Genomic DNA, 21,350 nt, shown 5'->3' with positions numbered 1-21,350 from the left:
GTTACAAACCTTATAGTACTGGAATGACTCTTCCCGTCTGATTTGTATTTTTTGAATGCTCGCCTTTATTTGTACATTAATTCCTTAATATTTTCGTTAAGCCACATTGGTTTGGAGTTTTTAGTCCTTTGCTGCCCATGGGCATAGATTTACGAGTAATATCATCGAGCAGTGATTTTAATGCCTCCCATTTCTCCGTAGTATTTTTTCTTTGAAATAAAACTTCCCATTCAGTGTCCCTTAGAGCTTCCCTCATCATGGCAAAGTTGCTTATGAAAACTGATATTGAATGTGACCATATTGTGGTCGCTGCTTCCTATGGGCTCCCCTACTATAATATTTGATATCAAATCCCCATTGTTTGTTAATACCAGGTCTAAGATTGCATTGTACTTAATTTGTTCCTCGATTAGTTGAAGTAATTATCATTTAGAATGTTTAAAAACATATTGCCCCTAGCAGTGTCACATGAATCGTTTAACTATCCAGAGATAAACTGGAAAAAGTCTCCCATCACTACTATGTCCCCTACTCCTGCTGCTCTTTCAATTTGCTTCATTAGCATTTCCTCATCAGACACATTAATACCAGGCGGCCTGTAGCATAGCCCCAATACTATTTTTTCTTTACCTCTCTCCTGTACCCTTGCTTTCATATGGGCATCAGTGCTACATGTGTGGGTGAAGCGCATACTACATGGACACGAAATATAACAGAAAACAATTTATCCCTGGTGCACTACAGATCCCATCATACCCATGCTTCATTTAAGTAGTCGAGCATGCTGCCACTTTTAGCACTACAAGCCCCAGCATACCCATGGCTGCTTGTTAATTGCTGTTACATTTTAGATTGTACCCTTGGTTCTGGTTACTGTATTGTACATGGGGGCACGGTGCAGTCACAGGGACCATGGTCTGTGTTGCGGTATTCCCTGATAGCCAGGTGACACCTTATCTCCAAATTCTTCCCCTGTGAGTGTTTGGATCGATATTCCTCTGAGCTCAGCAGGGGGAATGCGCCGCTGGCTCCTCTCCGCAAACAAAGCCAAATGGACTCTGTTCTCATTGGACAAATAGATGACTGAAGGCTGAGAACGAGAGGACGATTTGAGCTGCGTGCAGGTGAATGAACGTTCTGTGACCGGTGGCTTGGCCTTCTTCCTGCCTTCGTAGAGATGGATGATGGCGTCTTGGTTGTCCTATAATAGAAAGGAGCGCTGAGCACGTACAATGGCTTCCAGTTCCACCTGCTGGTGGTTCCATGTGCTATTCCTAACTACTCTCTCCCACCTGTGTGTCCGCCCAGAGGGGACGAGCTCTGGAAATGGTGAGTCCTGGCTTATGTTACCTGAGAGCTGTGACTGACACATTGCGCCATGTTCTGCGGACTACTCGGTATACGAGTTACAGGTGGTTTATCACGTGTTTGGTCGCTCAGTGCATTTCTCTAGGTACAGTTGGAGCAGCCTTGTTGTACCTTACGGAACGTCCATGTAAGATATAGAGCCATAATATTACTATTTATCCCCGGGTACAGTTGGAGCAGCCATACATACACACTGTAGATAGTAAGTTCCTCCTGTTTCTCCTTAGTTACTAATCGCGCAGTAACCTCAGTAGTTTCCAAGGGTACTATAATGGAAACTACTGAGTTGGAAAGAGATTTAGGAGTCACTATTTCAAGTGACTTGAAGGCAGGTAAGCAATGTAACACAGCAATGAGAAAGGCCAGTCAGATGCTTGGTTGCATAGGGAGAGGAATCAGTAGCAGGAAAAGAGAAGTAATAATGCCACTGTATAGGTCATTGGTGCGGCCTCATCTGGAATACTGTGTCCAGTTCTGGAGGCCATATCTTCAGAAGGATATAAATACATTAGAGACTGTACAAAGAAGGGCAACTAAAATGGTGCATGGCCTACATCACACAACTTACCCAGAAAGGCTAAAAGATCTTAACATGTATAGTTTGGAGGAGAGAAGGGAAAGGGGGGACATGATAGAAACTTTCAACTATATCAAGGGTTTTAACAAAGTTCAGGAGGGAAACATTCTTAAAAAGAAGAGAAATATTAGAACTCGAGGACATACACTGAGTCTGGAGGGGGGGAGGTTCAGGGGAAATTTAAGGAAAAATTACTTTACAGAAAGGGTAGTGGATAAGTGGAATAGCCTCCCATCAGAGGTGGTAGAGGTTAAGACTGTAGAGCAATTTAAACATGCTTGGGATAGACATATGAATATCCTTACAAAGAATTAAGGTTAAAAAAGGGATGAGATTACCTAAAGGATAAAAAAAAAAGGGGCAGAGTAGATGGGCCAAGTGGTTCTTATCTGCCGTCACATTCTATGTTTCTATGTAACATCGTAGATCAGACGAGCTTGTTGTGTTGTTACCGTGGGTTACTCAGGTGTATGCTGGACTGTCCCTATACGAGTTATTGGCCTTGATGCTGAGTTGATTTGCGCTGTGTAATATCTGTACTGTGTATACCCAGAAATAACGCCACACGTGTGTAGATCCACCTGCATCTCACACGGACTCCTGCGTGTGACTGGAGATGCGGTATGATGGAGGAATGGAGCCAGTGTCGCACTGTGGTATGAGGGGTCCACCGGGACGGGGGGGGGGGGGGCGCAGTGGTAGGGGTCAATGCTTAGGGGTATGGCCAGGCTCCAGTGGCCGGCCACCACAGAGATCTACCTATCACACAGTACCTGGTCTGGAAACACTGCCCGTGCGTGCATAATAATGTAACATACTCCATGTATAATGTGCATTAGGATACTGGGGGTCATTCCGACCCGATCGCTCGCTGCAGTTTCTCGCAGCGATCGGGTTGGAACTGCGCATGTGCCGGTGACACAGTGCGCTGGCGCATGCCATCTGTTGTTGCCTGGGGGGGGCGGGAGGGGGCTGGACGGCGGTGTTAAGCCACCGTTTAGGGGGCACGGTACGGGCAACGCAGGCATGGCTGGACCGTTGGGGGGGCGGGCCGCGGCGGCTGCGTGATGTCACACACAGCCGCTGCGGGCCGGGGAGCGATGAGTAGCTCCCGGCCAGCATGCTAAAGCTGCGCTGGTCGGGAGCTACTCTTGAAGTGAAAAGGCATCACCGCTATGCGATGCCTTTGCACTTCTGCGGGGGGCGACACTGACATGCGGGGCGGACTAGCCCTGTGCTGGGCATCCCCCCCGCATGTCAGTGTGAATGATCGTAGCTGTGCTAAATTTAGCACAGCTACGATCAACTCGGAATGACCCCCACTGGTAGTCATTCCGAGTTGGTCGCTCGCTAGCAGTTCTTAGCAGCCGTGCAAACGCTATGCCGCCGCCCACTGGGAGTGTATTTTAGCTTAGCAGACGTGCAAACGAAAGGATCGCAGAGCGGCTACAAAAAAAAAAGTTGTGCAGTGTCAGAGTAGCTCCAGACCTACTCAGCGCTTGCGATCGCTTCAGACTGTTCAGTTCCAGATTTGACGTCACAAACACGCCCTGCGTTCGCCCACCCACGTGTGCGTTTTTCCTGGCACGCCCGCGTTTTTTCAATCACTCCCTAAAAACGGTCAGTTGCCACCCAGAAACGCCCACTTCATGTCAATCACTCTGCGGCCAGCAGTGCGACTGAAAAGCTTCGCTAGACCCTGTATGAAACTACTTAGTTCGTTGGAATAGTACATTCCGCATGCGCATTGCGCCGCATGCGCAGAAGTGCCGTTTTTTTTCATCATCGCTGCGCAACGAACATTTTCAGATATCGATCAACTCGGAATGACCCCCACAGTCCGGAACCTTATCTCTACAGGAGCTGGGCCCACAGGCAGTCAGATATTGAAAAATTCACAGTATAATAGCGATATACAAAACCCGGAGCCTGAAAAGTATCTGGCCAAATGCTGCAAATGTGAAGAGACTCGTAAAGGTCAGACTAGTATAATCAAAGCAGATTCATGGTATCCGGTCTCTAGGTTGACAGTCATTAGGTGAACATGGTTTCTTGGTCGATATGACAAAAGGTTGACGTGAGTTTTTCACAATTTTTTTTCATTTTTTGAACTTATTTATTTATTATTTATTTATTACCAGTTATTTATATAGCGCACACATATTTCGCAGCGCTGTACAGAAAATATTTGTCCAGTCACATCAGTCCCTGCCCCAGTGGAGCTTACACTCTATATTCCCTATCACATGTACACATATGGGTCAGCATTAGGAGGGACTGCCATTGGAGAAGTCAGGGGTATCCCCAGGTAAGCTGGCTCTCAGATGCTGTAGGAGCCATTATCATGTGGCCTTACACTGGGTATTTACACCCAGACATATGTGTAATTATTTATGGGGTGGGTGTGGGGTGCGGTGGCCCCTGTGTCGGTATGGCTGGGCGGCTTCAGGTCGGCACCCCCTAACACTTTATTAACACTTATGATTTTCCCTATCACTTTGCATATATTTTGGTATTCTTTTAATCACACTTCACTTACATAGCACTTATGTGCTTCTTATTAACCCTTATTAACTTTCACCTGTGTGCTGACCTGGGGTAGCCGACCTGTGCCGACGTAATGGGGTCCTGCACCCCGGACCTATACCTAGTATTAGGGACCCCCAGTGGCAGAGACGCCTTGCCGATCGCCCTGGGGGCTTAACCCTATATCTGCAGATATACGCAACTAAGATCTCTGTATTATCTGATTATTATGTAGTATTATTACTCACTCGGCGTGCATTAGGGAACACAAATAGTTTTTTCTTACACAGAATTACCCCTCCCTTTTATCACCTGAGTGACATCACAATCTGATTGAGCAGCCTGCCAATATATGTGCATGTACACGCACACATTCACACTAGGGATAATTAACCTACCAGTATATATTTGGAATGTGGGAGGAAACCGGAGTACCCGGAGGAAACCCACGCAAGTACGGGGAGAATATACAAACTCCACACAGTTAGAGCCATGGTGGGAATTGAACCCATGACCTCAGTGCTGTGAGGCGGTAATACTAACCACTACACCATCCACATTTCCATTTTTTTTTAAATCTCATGTCGACCTTGCTCATATTGACCTATTTTAGGTGTCGACCTAGTGACTGTCGTCCTAAGTGTGGTCGACTCTATGATCCACACCCATAGACACATATATTGCATTCACAATCACTTGTAAGGCTCCTATGTAATGGCAGCACTGCCAGGTGTTAGTAACTAAGTGATTCCTTATGTGGTATAGCCAGTGACACTTGTGTGGGATAGCCAGTGACACTTGTGTGGGATAGCCAGTGACACTTGTGTGGGATAGCCAGTGACACTTGTGTGGGATAGCCAGTGACACTTGTGTGGGATAGCCAGTGACACTTGTGTGGGATAGCCAGTGACACTTGTGTGGGATAGCCAGTGACACTTGTGTGGGATAGCCAGTGACACTTGTGTGGGATAGCCAGTGACACTTGTGTGGGATAGCCAGTGACACACTTGTGTGGGATAGGCAGTGACACACTTGTGTGGGATAGGCAGTGACACCACTTGTGTGGGATAGGCAGTGACACACTTGTGTGGGATAGGCAGTGACACCACTTGTGTGGGATAGCCAGTGACACCACTTGTGTTGGATAGGCACTGACACCACTTGTGTGGGATAGGCAGGGGCCACACTTGTGTGGGATAGTCAGTGACACCACTTGTGTGGGATAGTCAGTGACACCACTTGTGTGGGATAGGCAGTGACACCACTTGTGTGGGATAGGCAGTGACACCACTTGTGTGGGATAGGCAGTGACACCACTTGTGTGGGATAGGCAGTGACACCACTTGTGTGGGATAGGCAGTGACACCACTTGTGTAGGCAGTGACACCACTTGTGTGGGATAGGCAGTGACACCACTAGAGATGAGCGCCTGAAATTTTTCGGGTTTTGTGTTTTGGTTTTGGGTTCGGTTCCGCGGCCGTGTTTTGGGTTCGAACGCGTTTTGGCAAAACCTCACCGAATTTTTTTTGTCGGATTCGGGTGTGTTTTGGATTCGGGTGTTTTTTTCAAAAAACACTAAAAAACAGCATAAATCATAGAATTTGGGGGTCATTTTGATCCCAAAGTATTATTAACCTCAAAAACCATAATTTACACTCATTTTCACTTTTTCAGTCTATTCTGAATACCTCACACCTCACAATATTATTTTTAGTCCTAAAATTTGCACCGAGGTCGCTGTGTGAGTAAGATAAGCGACCCTAGTGGCTGACACAAACACCGGGCCCATCTAGGAGTGGCACTGCAGTGTCACGCAGGATGTCCCTTCCAAAAAACCCTCCCCAAACAGCACATGACGCAAAGAAAAAAAGAGGCGCAATGAGGTAGCTGTGTGAGTAAGATTAGCGACCCTAGTGGCCGACACAAACACCGGGCCCATCTAGGAGTGGCACTGCAGTGTCACGCAGGATGGCCCTTCCAAAAAACCCTCCCCAAACAGCACATGACGCAAAGAAAAAAAGAGGCGCAATGAGGTAGCTGTGTGAGTAAGATTAGCGACCCTAGTGGCCGACACAAACACCGGGCCCATCTAGGAGTGGCACTGCAGTGTCACGCAGGATGTCCCTTCCAAAAAACCCTCCCCAAACAGCACATGACGCAAAGAAAAAAAGAGGCGCAATGAGGTAGCTGTGTGAGTAAGATTAGCGACCCTAGTGGCCGACACAAACACCGGGCCCATCTAGGAGTGGCACTGCAGTGTCACGCAGGATGTCCCTTCCAAAAAACCCTCCCCAAACAGCACATGACGCAAAGAAAAAAAGAGGCGCAATGAGGTAGCTGACTGTGTGAGTAAGATTAGCGACCCTAGTGGCCGACACAAACACCGGGCCCATTTAGGAGTGGCACTGCAGTGTCACGCAGGATGTCCCTTCCAAAAAACCCTCCCCAATCAGCACATGATGCAAAGAAAAAGAAAAGAAAAAAGAGGTGCAAGATGGAATTGTCCTTGGGCCCTCCCACCCACCCTTATGTTGTATAAACAAAACAGGACATGCACACTTTAACCAACCCATCATTTCAGTGACAGGGTCTGCCACACGACTGTGACTGATATGACGGGTTGGTTTGGACCCCCCCCAAAAAAGAAGCAATTAATCTCTCCTTGCACAAACTGGCTCTACAGAGGCAAGATGTCCACCTCATCTTCACCCTCCGATATATCACCGTGTACATCCCCCTCCTCACAGATTATCAATTCGTCCCCACTGGAATCCACCATCTCAGCTCCCTGTGTACTTTGTGGAGGCAATTGCTGCTGGTCAATGTCTCCGCGGAGGAATTGATTATAATTCATTTTAATGAACATCATCTTCTCCACATTTTCTGGATGTAACCTCGTACGCCGATTGCTGACAAGGTGAGCGGCGGCACTAAACACTCTTTCGGAGTACACACTTGTGGGAGGGCAACTTAGGTAGAATAAAGCCAGTTTGTGCAAGGGCCTCCAAATTGCCTCTTTTTCCTGCCAGTATAAGTACGGACTGTGTGACGTGCCTACTTGGATGCGGTCACTCATATAATCCTCCACCATTCTATCAATGTTGAGAGAATCATATGCAGTGACAGTAGACGACATGTCCGTAATCGTTGTCAGGTCCTTCAGTCCGGACCAGATGTCAGCATCAGCAGTCGCTCCAGACTGCCCTGCATCACCGCCAGCGGGTGGGCTCGGAATTCTGAGCCTTTTCCTCGCACCCCCAGTTGCGGGAGAATGTGAAGGAGGAGATGTTGACAGGTCGCGTTCCGCTTGACTTGACAATTTTGTCACCAGCAGGTCTTTCAACCCCAGCAGACTTGTGTCTGCCGGAAAGAGAGATCCAAGGTAGGCTTTAAATCTAGGATCGAGCACGGTGGCCAAAATGTAGTGCTCTGATTTCAACAGATTGACCACCCGTGAATCCTTGTTAAGCGAATTAAGGGCTCCATCCACAAGTCCCACATGCCTAGCGGAATCGCTCCGTGTTAGCTCCTCCTTCAATGTCTCCAGCTTCTTCTGCAAAAGCCTGATGAGGGGAATGACCTGACTCAGGCTGGCAGTGTCTGAACTGACTTCACGTGTGGCAAGTTCAAAGGGCATCAGAACCTTGCACAACGTTGAAATCATTCTCCACTGCGCTTGAGACAGGTGCATTCCACCTACTATATCGTGCTCAATTGTATAGGCTTGAATGGCCTTTTGCTGCTCCTCCAACCTCTGAAGCATATAGAGGGTTGAATTCCACCTCGTTACCACTTCTTGCTTCAGATGATGGCAGGGCAGGTTCAGTAGTTTTTGGTGGTGCTCCAGTCTTCTGTACGTGGTGCCTGTACGCCGAAAGTGTCCCGCAATTCTTCTGGCCACCGATAGCATCTCTTGCACGCCCCTGTCGTTTTTTAAAAAATTCTGCACCACCAAATTCAAGGTATGTGCAAAACATGGGACGTGCTGGAATTTGCCCATATTTAATGCACACACAATATTGCTGGCGTTGTCCGATGCCACAAATCCACAGGAGAGTCCAATTGGGGTAAGCCATTCCGCGATGATCTTCCTCAGTTGCCGTAAGAGGTTTTCAGCTGTGTGCGTATTCTGGAAACCGGTGATACAAAGCGTAGCCTGCCTAGGAAAGAGTTGGCGTTTGCGAGATGCTGCTACTGGTGCCGCCGCTGCTGTTCTTGCGGCGGGAGTCCATACATCTACCCAGTGGGCTGTCACAGTCATATAGTCCTGACCCTGCCCTGCTCCACTTGTCCACATGTCCGTGGTTAAGTGGACATTGGGTACAGCTGCATTTTTTAGGACACTGGTGACTCTTTTTCTGAGGTCTGTGTACATTTTCGGTATCGCCTGCCTAGAGAAATGGAACCTAGATGGTATTTGGTACCGGGGACACAGTACCTCCAACAAGTCTCTAGTTGGCTCTGCAGTAATGATGGATACCTGAACCACGTTTCTCACCACCCAGGATGTCAAGGCCTCAGTTATCCGCTTTGCAGTAGGATGACTGCTGTGATATTTCATCTTCCTCGCAAAGGACTGTTGGACAGTCAATTGCTTGGTGGAAGTAGTAAAAGTGGTCTTACGACTTCCCCTCTGGGATGACCATCGACTCCCAGCAGCAACAACAGCAGCGCCAGCAGCAGTAGGCGTTACACGCAAGGATGCATCGGAGGAATCCCAGGCAGGAGAGGACTCGTCAGAATTGCCAGTGACATGGCCTGCAGGACTATTGGCATTCCTGGGGAAGGAGGAAATTGACACTGAGGGAGTTGGTGGGGTGGTTTGCGTGAGCTTGGTTACAAGAGGAAGGGATTTACTGGTCAGTGGACTGCTTCCGCTGTCGGCCCAAGTTTTTGAACTTGTCACTGACTTATTATGAATGCGCTGCAGGTGACGTATAAGGGAGGATGTTCCGAGGTGGTTAACGTCCTTACCCCTACTTATTACAGCTTGACAAAGGGAACACACGGCTTGACACCTGTTGTCCGCATTTCTGGTGAAATACTTCCACACCGAAGAGCTGATTTTTTTGGTATTTTCACCAGGCATGTCAACGGCCATATTCCTACCACGGACAACAGGTGTCTCCCCGGGTGCCTGACTTAAACAAACCACCTCACCATCAGAATCCTCCTGGTCAATTTCCTCCCCAGCGCCAGCAACACCCATATCCTCCTCATCCTGGTGTACTTCAACACTGACATCTTCAATCTGACTATCAGGAACTGGACTGCGGGTGCTCCTTCCATCACTTGCAGGGGGCGTGCAAATGGTGGAAGGCGCATGCTCTTCACGTCCAGTGTTGGGAAGGTCAGGCATCGCAACCGACACAATTGGAGTCGGACTCTCCTTGTGGATTTGGGATTTCGAAGAACGCACAGTTCTTTGCGGTGCTACTGCTTTTGCCAGCTTTAGTCTTTTCATTTTTCTAGCGAGAGGCTGAGTGCTTCCATCCTTATGTGAAGCTGAACCACTAGCCATGAACATAGGCCAGGGCCTCAGCCGTTCCTTGCCACTCCGTGTGGTAAATGGCATATTGGCAAGTTTACGCTTCTCCTCCAACAATTTTATTTTAGGTTTTGGAGTCCTTTTTTTACTGATATTTGGTGTTTTGGATTTGACATGCTCTGTACTATGACATTGGGCATCGGCCTTGGCAGACGACGTTGCTGGCATTTCATCGTCTCGGCCATGACTAGTGGCAGCAGCTTCAGCACGAGGTGGAAGTGGATCTTGATCTTTCCCTAATTTTGGAACCTCAACATTTTTGTTCTCCATATTTTAATAGGCACAACTAAAAGGCACCTCAGTTAAACAATGGAGATGGATGGATTGGATACTAGTATACAATTATGGACGGGCTGCCGAGTGCCGACACAGAGGTAGCCACAGCCGTGAACTACCGCACTGTACTGTGTCTGCTGCTAATATATAGACTGGTTGATAAAGAGATAGTATACTCGTAACTAGTATGTATGTATAAAGAAAGAAAAAAAAACCACGGTTAGGTGGTATATACAATTATGGACGGGCTGCCGAGTGCCGACACAGAGGTAGCCACAGCCGTGAACTACCGCACTGTACTGTGTCTGCTGCTAATATATAGACTGGTTGATAAAGAGATAGTATACTCGTAACTAGTATGTATGTATAAAGAAAGAAAAAAAAACCACGGTTAGGTGGTATATACAATTATGGACGGGCTGCCGAGTGCCGACACAGAGGTAGCCACAGCCGTGAACTACCGCACTGTACTGTGTCTGCTGCTAATATATAGACTGGTTGATAAAGAGATAGTATACTCGTAACTAGTATGTATGTATAAAGAAAGAAAAAAAAACCACGGTTAGGTGGTATATACAATTATGGACGGGCTGCCGAGTGCCGACACAGAGGTAGCCACAGCCGTGAACTACCGCACTGTACTGTGTCTGCTGCTAATATAGACTGGTTGATAAAGAGATAGTATACTCGTAACTAGTATGACTATAAAGAAAGAAAAAAAAACCACGGTTAGGTGGTATATACAATTATGGACGGGCTGCCGAGTGCCGACACAGAGGTAGCCACAGCCGTGAACTACCGCACTGTACTGTGTCTGCTGCTAATATATAGACTGGTTGATAAAGAGATAGTATACTCGTAACTAGTATGTATGTATAAAGAAAGAAAAAAAAACCACGGTTAGGTGGTATATACAATTATGGACGGGCTGCCGAGTGCCGACACAGAGGTAGCCACAGCCGTGAACTACCGCACTGTACTGTGTCTGCTGCTAATATAGACTGGTTGATAAAGAGATAGTATACTCGTAACTAGTATGTATGTATAAAGAAAGAAAAAAAAACCACGGTTAGGTGGTATATACAATTATGGACGGGCTGCCGAGTGCCGACACAGAGGTAGCCACAGCCGTGAACTACCGCACTGTACTGTGTCTGCTGCTAATATATAGACTGGTTGATAAAGAGATAGTATACTCGTAACTAGTATGTATGTATAAAGAAAGAAAAAAAAACCACGGTTAGGTGGTATATACAATTATGGACGGGCTGCCGAGTGCCGACACAGAGGTAGCCACAGCCGTGAACTACCGCACTGTACTGTGTCTGCTGCTAATATATAGACTGGTTGATAAAGAGATAGTATACTCGTAACTAGTATGTATGTATAAAGAAAGAAAAAAAAACCACGGTTAGGTGGTATATACAATTATGGACGGGCTGCCGAGTGCCGACACAGAGGTAGCCACAGCCGTGAACTACCGCACTGTACTGTGTCTGCTGCTAATATATAGACTGGTTGATAAAGAGATAGTATACTCGTAACTAGTATGTATGTATAAAGAAAGAAAAAAAAACCACGGTTAGGTGGTATATACAATTATGGACGGGCTGCCGAGTGCCGACACAGAGGTAGCCACAGCCGTGAACTACCGCACTGTACTGTGTCTGCTGCTAATATAGACTGGTTGATAAAGAGATAGTATACTCGTAACTAGTATGTATGTATAAAGAAAGAAAAAAAAACCACGGTTAGGTGGTATATACAATTATGGACGGGCTGCCGAGTGCCGACACAGAGGTAGCCACAGCCGTGAACTACCGCACTGTACTGTGTCTGCTGCTAATATATAGACTGGTTGATAAAGAGATAGTATACTCGTAACTAGTATGTATGTATAAAGAAAGAAAAAAAAAACCACGGTTAGGTGGTATATACAATTATGGACGGGCTGCCGAGTGCCGACACAGAGGTAGCCACAGCCGTGAACTACCGCACTGTACTGTGTCTGCTGCTAATATAGACTGGTTGATAAAGAGATAGTATACTCGTAACTAGTATGTATGTATAAAGAAAGAAAAAAAAACCACGGTTAGGTGGTATATACAATTATGGACGGGCTGCCGAGTGCCGACACAGAGGTAGCCACAGCCGTGAACTACCGCACTGTACTGTGTCTGCTGCTAATATAGACTGGTTGATAAAGAGATAGTATACTCGTAACTAGTATGACTATAAAGAAAGAAAAAAAAACCACGGTTAGGTGGTATATACAATTATGGACGGGCTGCCGAGTGCCGACACAGAGGTAGCCACAGCCGTGAACTACCGCACTGTACTGTGTCTGCTGCTAATATAGACTGGTTGATAAAGAGATAGTATACTACTAATATTATATATACTGGTGGTCAGGTCACTGGTCACTAGTCACACTGGCAGTGGCACTCCTGCAGCAAAAGTGTGCACTGTTTAATTTTAATATAATATTATGTACTCCTGGCTCCTGCTATAACCTATAACTGGCACTGCAGTGCTCCCCAGTCTCCCCCACAATTATAAGCTGTGTGAGCTGAGCACAGTCAGATATATATATACATTGATGCAGCACACTGGGCTGAGCAGTGCACACAGATATGGTATGTGACTGAGTCACTGTGTGTATCGTTTTTTTCAGGCAGAGAACGGATATATTAAATAAAACAAACAACTGCACTGTCTGGTGGTCACTGTGGTCGTCAGTCACTAAACTCTGCACTCTCTTCTACAGTATCACAGCCTCAGGTCAATCTCTCTCTCTCTCTCTCAACCCTAATCTAAATGGAGAGGACGCCAGCCACGTCCTCTCCCTATCAATCTCAATGCACGTGTGAAAATGGCGGCGACGCGCGGCTCCTTATATAGAATCCGAGTCTCGCGATAGAATCCGAGCCTCGCGAGAATCCGACAGCGTCATGATGACGTTCGGGCGCGCTCGGGTTAACCGAGCAAGGCGGGAAGATCCGAGTCGCTCGGACCCGTGAAAAAAAACATGAAGTTCGGGCGGGTTCGGATTCAGAGAAACCGAACCCGCTCATCTCTAGACACCACTTGTGTGGGATAGGCAGTGACACCACTTGTGTAGGCAGTGACACCACTTGTGTGGGATAGGCAGTGACACCACTTGTGTGGGATAGCCAGTGACACTTTTGTGGTGTGAAACAAATATGAAACATTGCTACTCAAAGAAAATATTGGAAATGACGACCACACGAATCTGCCGTTGAAAAATATATATAACTAGGTGATTCATCGAGCCCTACGGGCGCTCTTCATACCGTCACAAGGTGCTACCCCACCTTAACCCTTGCATGCCCTTGGGTCGTGCAATATTTTTATTATATGGAGTATTACCACCAATCATTATTGTGTGAGTGGTTAAGTATTGCACGGACAAAGGGCGTGTGATGGTTAAAGGGCCATAGCCCCTTGCAATGGCGTGGACAGTGCACGCAGGGCCCGATGAATCACCTAGTAGGTGCTGTGGTTGGGGGAGTGGCAGGTGCGGAGGAGACGTGGATGGGGGAGGGGGTCCGTCGGTGCCGCGGGTCGGGGAAGGGTGGTTGCAGGGGTGCTGTAGGTGGGTGGGGGAGGGGTGAGGGTGCCGTGGGTGGGATAGGTTCCGGAGCCACCGCAGTTAGGGGAGGGCGGTTGCGGGGGTGTCGCAGGTGGGGGAGGGGTGGGGGTGTTGCAGGAGGGGCGGGAGTCCTGTGCCACCGCGGGTGGTTGCGTGGGTGCCACGGATGCGGGGTTTCTGCGGGTGGGGGAGGGGCAGTTGCAGGGGTGCCGCGGGTGCGGGAGGGGCAATTGCGGGGGGTTCCGTGGGGCGAGGGTGCCACGGGAGGGGCTGGAGTCCTGAGCCACCGCGGTTGGACAAGTGGCGGTGGTAGGGATGCTGCTGATGGTGGATGGGCGGTTGCAGGGGTGCCGTGGGTGGGGGAGGGGCAGGTGCGGGGGGTGCTGCAGGTGAGGGTGGGGGAGAGGCAGGTGTAGGGGGTGCCCGTGGCGAGGGAGGGGGCGGTTGTGCCGTGGGTGGGGGAGTGGTGGGGGTGGAGGGGGAGTAAGTCCTGAGCCACCGCGGGTGGGGAGGGGCGCTTGTGGGGGTGCCGCGGGTGGGGCAGTTGCAGGGGTGCCGTGGGTGGGGGAGGGGCTGGAGTCCTGAGCCACCGCGGTTGGGGGAGGGGCAGTTGCGGGGGTGCCGGAGGGGTGGTTGTGGGGGAGGGGTGGGGGTGTTGCGGGAGTCCTGTGCCACTGCGGGTAGGGGAGGGGTGGGTGCCAGGGATGCAGGGTTGCTGTGGGTGGGGGAGGGGCGGTTGCAGGGGTGATGTGGGAGGGGTAGGGGCGGCTGCAGGGGTGCAACAGGTGGGGCAGGAGTGCTGAGACACTGCAGGGGGGAGGGGGCGCATGTGGGGGAGGGGGAACGGAGCCACTGTGGGTGGGGGAGGGGCAGTTGCAGGGGTGGCCTAGATGGGTAGGGGCGGGTGCGGGGCGGTTGTGGGAGTGCCATGGGTGGGGAAGGGGCGGCTGCGGGGTTGGTGCGGGAGGGGAAGGGAGTCCTGAGCCACCGTGGGTGGAGAGGGGCAGTTGCGGGGTTGCCGCGGATGCAGGGTTGCTGTGTTGGGGAGGGGCGGGAGTTCTGCAGGTGGAGGGGCGGTTGCGGGGGTGTGGCGGTTGGAGAATGGGCGGCTGTGGGGGTGCCATGGGTGGGGTAGGGGCAGGTACAGGTGTGATGCAGGTGGTGGAGGGAGCCCTGAGCCACCGCGGGTGGGGGATGGGCAGTTGCGGGGGTGGCGCGGATGGGGGAGGAGCAGGTGCAGGGTTGCTGTGGGTGGGAGAGGGGCGGTTGTGGGGTTGCTGCAGGTGGGAGAGGGCAGGTGCGGGTGTGCCGCGGGTGGGGGCAGGGATATATGTTGCAGGGGTGCTGCGGGTGGGGGAGAGGCAGGTGTGGGGGGTGCCACAGGCGAGGGAGGGGTGGTTGCGCCATGGAGGGGAGTAAGTCTTGAGCCACCACGGGTGGGGAGGGGCAGTTGCGGGGGTGCCGTGGGTGGGGGAGGGGCTGGAGTCCTGAGCCACTGCGGTTGGGGGAGGGGCGGTTGCGGGGGTGCAGTGGGTGGGGGAGGGGTGGTTGCAGGGGTGCCGTGGGTGGGGGTGTTGCGGGAGTCCTGTGCCACCGCGGGTGGGAGAGGGGTGGGTGCCAGGCATGCGGGGTTGCTGTGGGTGGGGGAGGGGCGGTGTCGGGGGTGATGTGGGAGGGGTAGGGGCAGTTGCGGGGGTGCCGCAGGTGGGGCAGGATTGCTGAGACACCGCGGGGGTAGGAGAGCCGGGGCGGGGGTGCCGCATGTGGGGGAGGGGGAACGGAGCCACTGCGGGTGGGGGAGGGGCAGTTGCAGGGGTGGCATAAAATCTGTAAGTCAGACACAACCCAAGATATTTGGCTGGGAAGAGCAATTAACAGGCTCGGATGGGGACCACTGCGTGGAAGTCAGATATCTCCGGTACCCCATGGCCGATTTAAAAAAAATCTAGTATCTCCAGAAAAAGGTGACCCTCGGCTATCAGCCTAGGGCCCTTATACTCCTGGGAGCCTTGGGCAACTGCACATTGAGCCCATACGAAAAGACAGCCCTGTCTGAAGGAGAGTACCTTCTAAATAGGTTGAAGATGAGACCAAAGGAAATCCGGCTTCGGGGGCTGCCTGGGTGGAGGTAGCGGGGACTCGCAGTTACACCTTTACGAGTAGCCCGGGTCCCGAGGTGTACGCTTCACTTGTGCTTCTTCAGACGGAAGTCCAAGGCTGTGCTCGTTGGCTGTCTTTCCACAACTTCTCTTTCCCTGGCAAATATTAGACTTCTTTTATTTCCAGAAGTCACTTTTGGACACTGTAGTAAGTTAGAGTGCTGGGAGGTATATAATGAGTGAACTTGTAGCTTTTTGCTGCCTCATACACTGCAAAACTTGAAAAGAAACTAATGTAAGCCTTCTCAGTGTCATAAAGGAGACTTGGTCTCTTGATCTCTGAGCAGGAGATATCTCCTGGGTGAAAGCCCAGATGAAGGAGTGATATGACTGGAACTCTCCCTTAGTGCCAGAAAGGGATGGCGGTCAATATAAAATGCCAGATCCTCACCAGAGCTGTATGAAGTTGGTTTATATAAAGGAAGTGAGGTTGTATGAAGAGCGGGATGTCCTTCAGAAGGCATACTTGGCTTTGCTGGCTCCCTCTTCTCCAACCTCCTCTCAGAAAAGTAATTTATCAGGGAGATGATTGAGCAATTCCTGAAGAAGATTGCATGTGTGAATAGTCTGCATGCGTCTTTGTGACCTGGGAGTCCTATCTGCTCATTACCCATCAGGTCCAATTCCAGAGGTTTGACAACAGAATCAACATTGATGCATCCAACCCCCGATCTATACAACCAGAGAGGAGACCACTGAGCCACCAATCTAGGGACAAATCTAGGGATCATGTGAGAACAATAAGCAGTCCTTTTTAGCCTGGAAAGGGTGGGGGCTGCTGGGAAAAGAGTGGTTGTGGTACTGTAAGGATAAAAACCCACACTACTCAGAGTTCACTCTACAAAGGAGTAGCTTCATAACAGGAGTGGTCCAATCTTCTGCCTCATGTGGTGTCCTCCAAGCAGATCACCTAAACCTAAGAGTAAAATAATTTAGGGATCTGACATTTTATTCCTTTTTATTTACTAGAAGTCAATCTGTGCATTTCATAACTGTATATTTAGTTTTTTTAACAGTTTTTCTCTGTACTTAACCCTGGAGATAATTTCTCAGTAAATCCTAAAAATGTATCAGTGTCATCTCTGTGCTCTATGCATTCAGATGCCAGGAGAGGCACATGCTACATATGTGTCATAACTGCTACATATGAGTAATAACTGGATTTTTAAGTGTCTTGAGATAGCTAGGGAGCTATTATAATAATCATCATGGTGGCAGCTTGAGTAAAACCCATGTCACGACTGCACACCTGCGTCAAGTTTCGCATATCTGAGCGCAGGCTGGGGATGTGGCACTGTGATAGTGATGTAGACAGATAGTGACAGTATACAGAGCGTGATGTAGTCGGCTAGAGACAGTATACAGAGTGGGATGTAGACAGACAAGGACAGTATAGAGAGTGTGATGTAGTCAGACAAGGACAGTAGAGAGAGTGTGATATAGACAGACAAGGACAGTATAGAGAGTGTGATATAGACAGACAAGGACAGTATAGAGAGTGTGATATAGACAGACAAGGACAGTATAGAGAGTGTGATATAGACAGACAAGGACAGTATGGATGATGGTACATATAGAAGAGAATGACACATGAGGCTGCTCAGTAATAACATGTTTATATTACAGCGACATACACGAGTGATGTTACTAAAGGACCCGACCCGATCTATACAACCGGGGAGGAGACCACTGAGCCACCGACCACCTATCTAGGGACAGGAACCACTTATCCCAGTAAGACATCAGTTATCCATACTGGGGTGACAGGAGATGTGGGGGGGAGGGGAGCGTGTTTCCTGGGGAGCTTGTGTGATACACTAATTACATTTATTATATAGACAGACAAGGACACTATAGAGCAGGGGTGGGCAATTATTTCAGCTGGGGGGCCGCTTAACACTTCCAGTGAATAGTCGAGGGCCACACACCAAATATCTTGTAAAATCGGGTCTGTACTGTGCAGGCGCGTCGGTATGCAAAGTGCAGACGCGTCGGGCAGCGACGGGATGGTACGAACAAAGCGATCGCACAGTGATTGACAGGAAGAGGACATTTGTGGGTGGCAATTGGCCGTTTTAGAGGAGTGTCCGGAAAAATGAAGGAGGGACCAGGCGTTTGGAGGGAGGGTTTCTGACGTCAGCTCCGGTCCTGATCATCGCGCTGGAAGAGTAAGTCCTGGGCTGTGCAGTTCTCTGCAGATGCGATCGCACCCCTGCACAGCGATTACCCCCACCCCTGTAGGCGGCGACTACCTGATCGCAGCAGTGCAAAAATTGCCTGCTAGCAATCAGGTCTGAATTAGGCCCATAGTTATGTATATAACTATAAAAACATAGTATATATATATATATATATATATATATAAAACATACACCACAATATACATTACATACATAGTTTTTTAGGGTGTAGTACGGGGGACCGACTGTCTCCTGACCGCCGGCAGCATACCGACGCCGGGATCCCGGCGGGGAGGGGCGAGTGCAGCAAGCCCTTTGCGGGCTCGGTGACGACCTGTGGTCGCCACAGGTTCTATTCCCACTCTATGGGTGTCGTGGACACCCACGAGTGGAAATAGTCCCTGTTGGTCGGCATGCCGACCATCAGGATAGTGAGCCGTCGGGCTCACCGAGGAGGTCATGTGACTGTCGGTCAGCTGACCGGCGGTCACATGAAGACCACCCAGTTTTTTACAGGCAAATACAAAATGTCTAAAAAACACATATTAGAAATAAATAAATAAATAAAAAATAGTGCTGAAAACAAACAGCATCCTGTGTAATGCTGGTATTCACAGCTCTGTCTCTCCCTGGGCACAGTTACTAGCTCCCCCCCCCCCAGACCCATGTAGCAGTCTCTACTCCCCCCCCCCCCCCCGACCCATATAGAAGTCCGTCCCCTCTTCACCCCCCTCCCCTAAACCCGTATAGCAGTCCCTAATCTCCCTCCCCCCCCCGAACCAATAAAGCAGTCTTTTAAATTTGGCCACAGATCCCTTTACCTTTTTTACACAGTGGCAGATCCGCTGCCGAGATGATCCGCTGCTCGCTGCCTGCTGCCAGATTCCCGCTGCCCGCACCGAGTCGCTGCAGATATGGATGCTGCCCACTCCCGCCATGGCCCCGCCCCCCGTGCCGCCCAGCGACTGACGTCACAGTGGAAATCCCGGTCAGCAGACCCTGTGACGTGACCGGGATTTCCTCTGCGGCGCCGCGTCTGGGAGTTATGTAGCGCAATGACAAGCGGCTCATCCAGTCGGGCCGCTTGTCATTGCACACTGGTGTGAGACAGCGGGGCCAGGCAGAATCGGTTCGCGGGCCGCATCCGGCCCGCGGGCCGCACGTTGCCCACCCCTAGTATAGAGAGTGTCTTATAGACAGACAAGGACAGTATAGAGAGTGTGATATAAACAGACAAGCATAGTATAGAGAGTGTAATGAAGATAGAGAAGGACAGTATAGAGAATGATAAAGACAGACAAGGACAGTATAGAGAGTGTGATGTAGACAGACAAGAACAGTATAGAGAGTGTGATGTAGACAGACAAGGACAGTATAAAGAGCGTGATGTAGATAGACAAGTACAGTATAGAAATTTTGATATAGACAGACAAGGACACAATAGAGAGTGTGATGTAGACAGATAAGGACAGTATAGAAAGTGTGATGTAGACAGACAATGACAGTATAGAGAGTGTGATGTAGACAGACAAGGACAGTATAGAGAGTGTGATGTAGACAGACAAGGACAGTATAGAGAGTGTGATATACACAGACAAGGACGGTATAGAGAGTGTGATATATACAGACAAGGACAGTATAGAGAGTGTGATATAGACAGACAAGGACAGTATAGAGAGTGTGATATAGACAGACAAGGACACTATAGAGAGTATGATATAGAAAGACAAGGACAGTATAGAGCAGGGGTGGCCAACCAGTCAGAGACAAAGAGCCAACAAATCTTGTTAGGTACGTCAAAGAGCTGACATCAAGCCCAAGGTGCCCGTGCAAAAATGGGGTGTGACCTTGTGCCTGCTAGCCCACATCCCTGGTATAAAAATACAATGAAAATGCCAGATCCACATAAAATACATTGAAAAAGACACTTCCACATAAAATAATTAAATAATCCAGATCCACATAAAATATATTGAAAAAGCCATATTCACATAATACACTTCAGCTCCTCCATGAGTCACTCCAGCCAGCTCCCCCATGTGTCACTCCAGCCAGCACCGTCCTGTGTCACTCCAGCCAGCACCCCTATGTGTCACTCCAGCCAGCTCCCCCATGTGTCACTCCAGCCAGCACCCCCATGTGTCAATGTGTCACTCCAGCCAGCACCCTCCTGTCACTCCAGCCAGCACCCCCATGTGTCAATGTGTCACTCCAGCCAGCACCCTCCTGTGTCACTCCTGCCAGGATACTCCTTTGTCACTCCAGCAGCTCCCCATTGTGTCACTCCAGCCAGCACCCTCCTGTGTCACTCCAGCCAGCTCCCCCATTATGTCTCCAGGATCCTTCTGTGTCACTCCAGCCAGCTCCCCATTGTGTCACTCCTGCCAGCTCCCCCATGTGTCACTCCAGCCAGCTCCCCATGTGTCACTCCAGCCAGCTCCCCATGTGTCACTCCAGCCAGCTCCCCATTGAGTCACTCCAGCCAGCTCCCCATTGTGTCACTCCTGCCAGCTCCCCTATGTGTCACTCCAGCCAGCTCCCTCCTGTCACTCCAGCCAGCTCCCCCATGTGTCACTACAGCCAGCTCCCCCATGTGTCACTCCAGCCAGCTCCCGCATGTGTCACTCCTGCCAGCCCCCCATTGTGTCACTCCAGCCAGCTCCCCATTGTGTCACTCCAGCCAGCTCCCCCATGTGTCACTTCAGCCAGCTCCCCCATGTGTCACTTCAGCCAGCACCCTCCTGTGTCACTCCAGCCAGCACCCCATTGTGTCACTCCAGCCAGCTCCCCATTGTGTCACTCCAGCCAGCTCCCCATTGTCACTCCAGCCAGCTCCCCCATTGTGTCACTCCAGCCAGCTCCCCCATGTGTCACTCCAGCCAGCTTCCCCATGTGTCACTCCAGCCAGCTCCCCCATGTGTCACTCCAGCCAGCACCCTCCTGTGTCACTCCAGCCAGCACCCTCCTGTGTCACTCCAGCCAGCACCCTCCTGTGTCACTCCAGCCAGCACCCTCCTGTGTCACTCCAGCCAGCACCCTCCTGTGTCACTCCAGCCAACACCCTCCTGTGTCACTCCAGCCAGCTCCCCCATGTGTCACTCCA

At 50.0% G+C, this 21,350-nt stretch overlaps 1 protein-coding gene across 1 annotated transcript in view; it reads left to right on the top strand.

Moving 5' to 3' along the window:
- Nucleotides 1-1,082: 1,082 nt before the first annotated feature.
- The window catches only part of LOC134929705 (hepatitis A virus cellular receptor 1-like), a 54,212-nt gene continuing 33,944 nt past the window's right edge, over nt 1,083-21,350 (top strand). Inside the window, exons 1-2 of the mRNA XM_063925283.1 lie at nt 1,083-1,329; nt 17,694-17,801. Of these exons, the coding sequence (XP_063781353.1) occupies nt 1,233-1,329; nt 17,694-17,801 (205 nt within the window). The 5' untranslated portion in view covers nt 1,083-1,232. The remainder of the gene's footprint in view (nt 1,330-17,693; nt 17,802-21,350) is intronic.

The sequence above is a fragment of the Pseudophryne corroboree genome, chromosome 5, assembly GCF_028390025.1.
Source record: "Pseudophryne corroboree isolate aPseCor3 chromosome 5, aPseCor3.hap2, whole genome shotgun sequence".
NCBI classification, from domain to species: domain Eukaryota; kingdom Metazoa; phylum Chordata; class Amphibia; order Anura; family Myobatrachidae; genus Pseudophryne; species Pseudophryne corroboree.
Note: the sequence above shows the minus strand (reverse complement) of the source record. Positions and strands in the feature narration are given on the sequence as shown.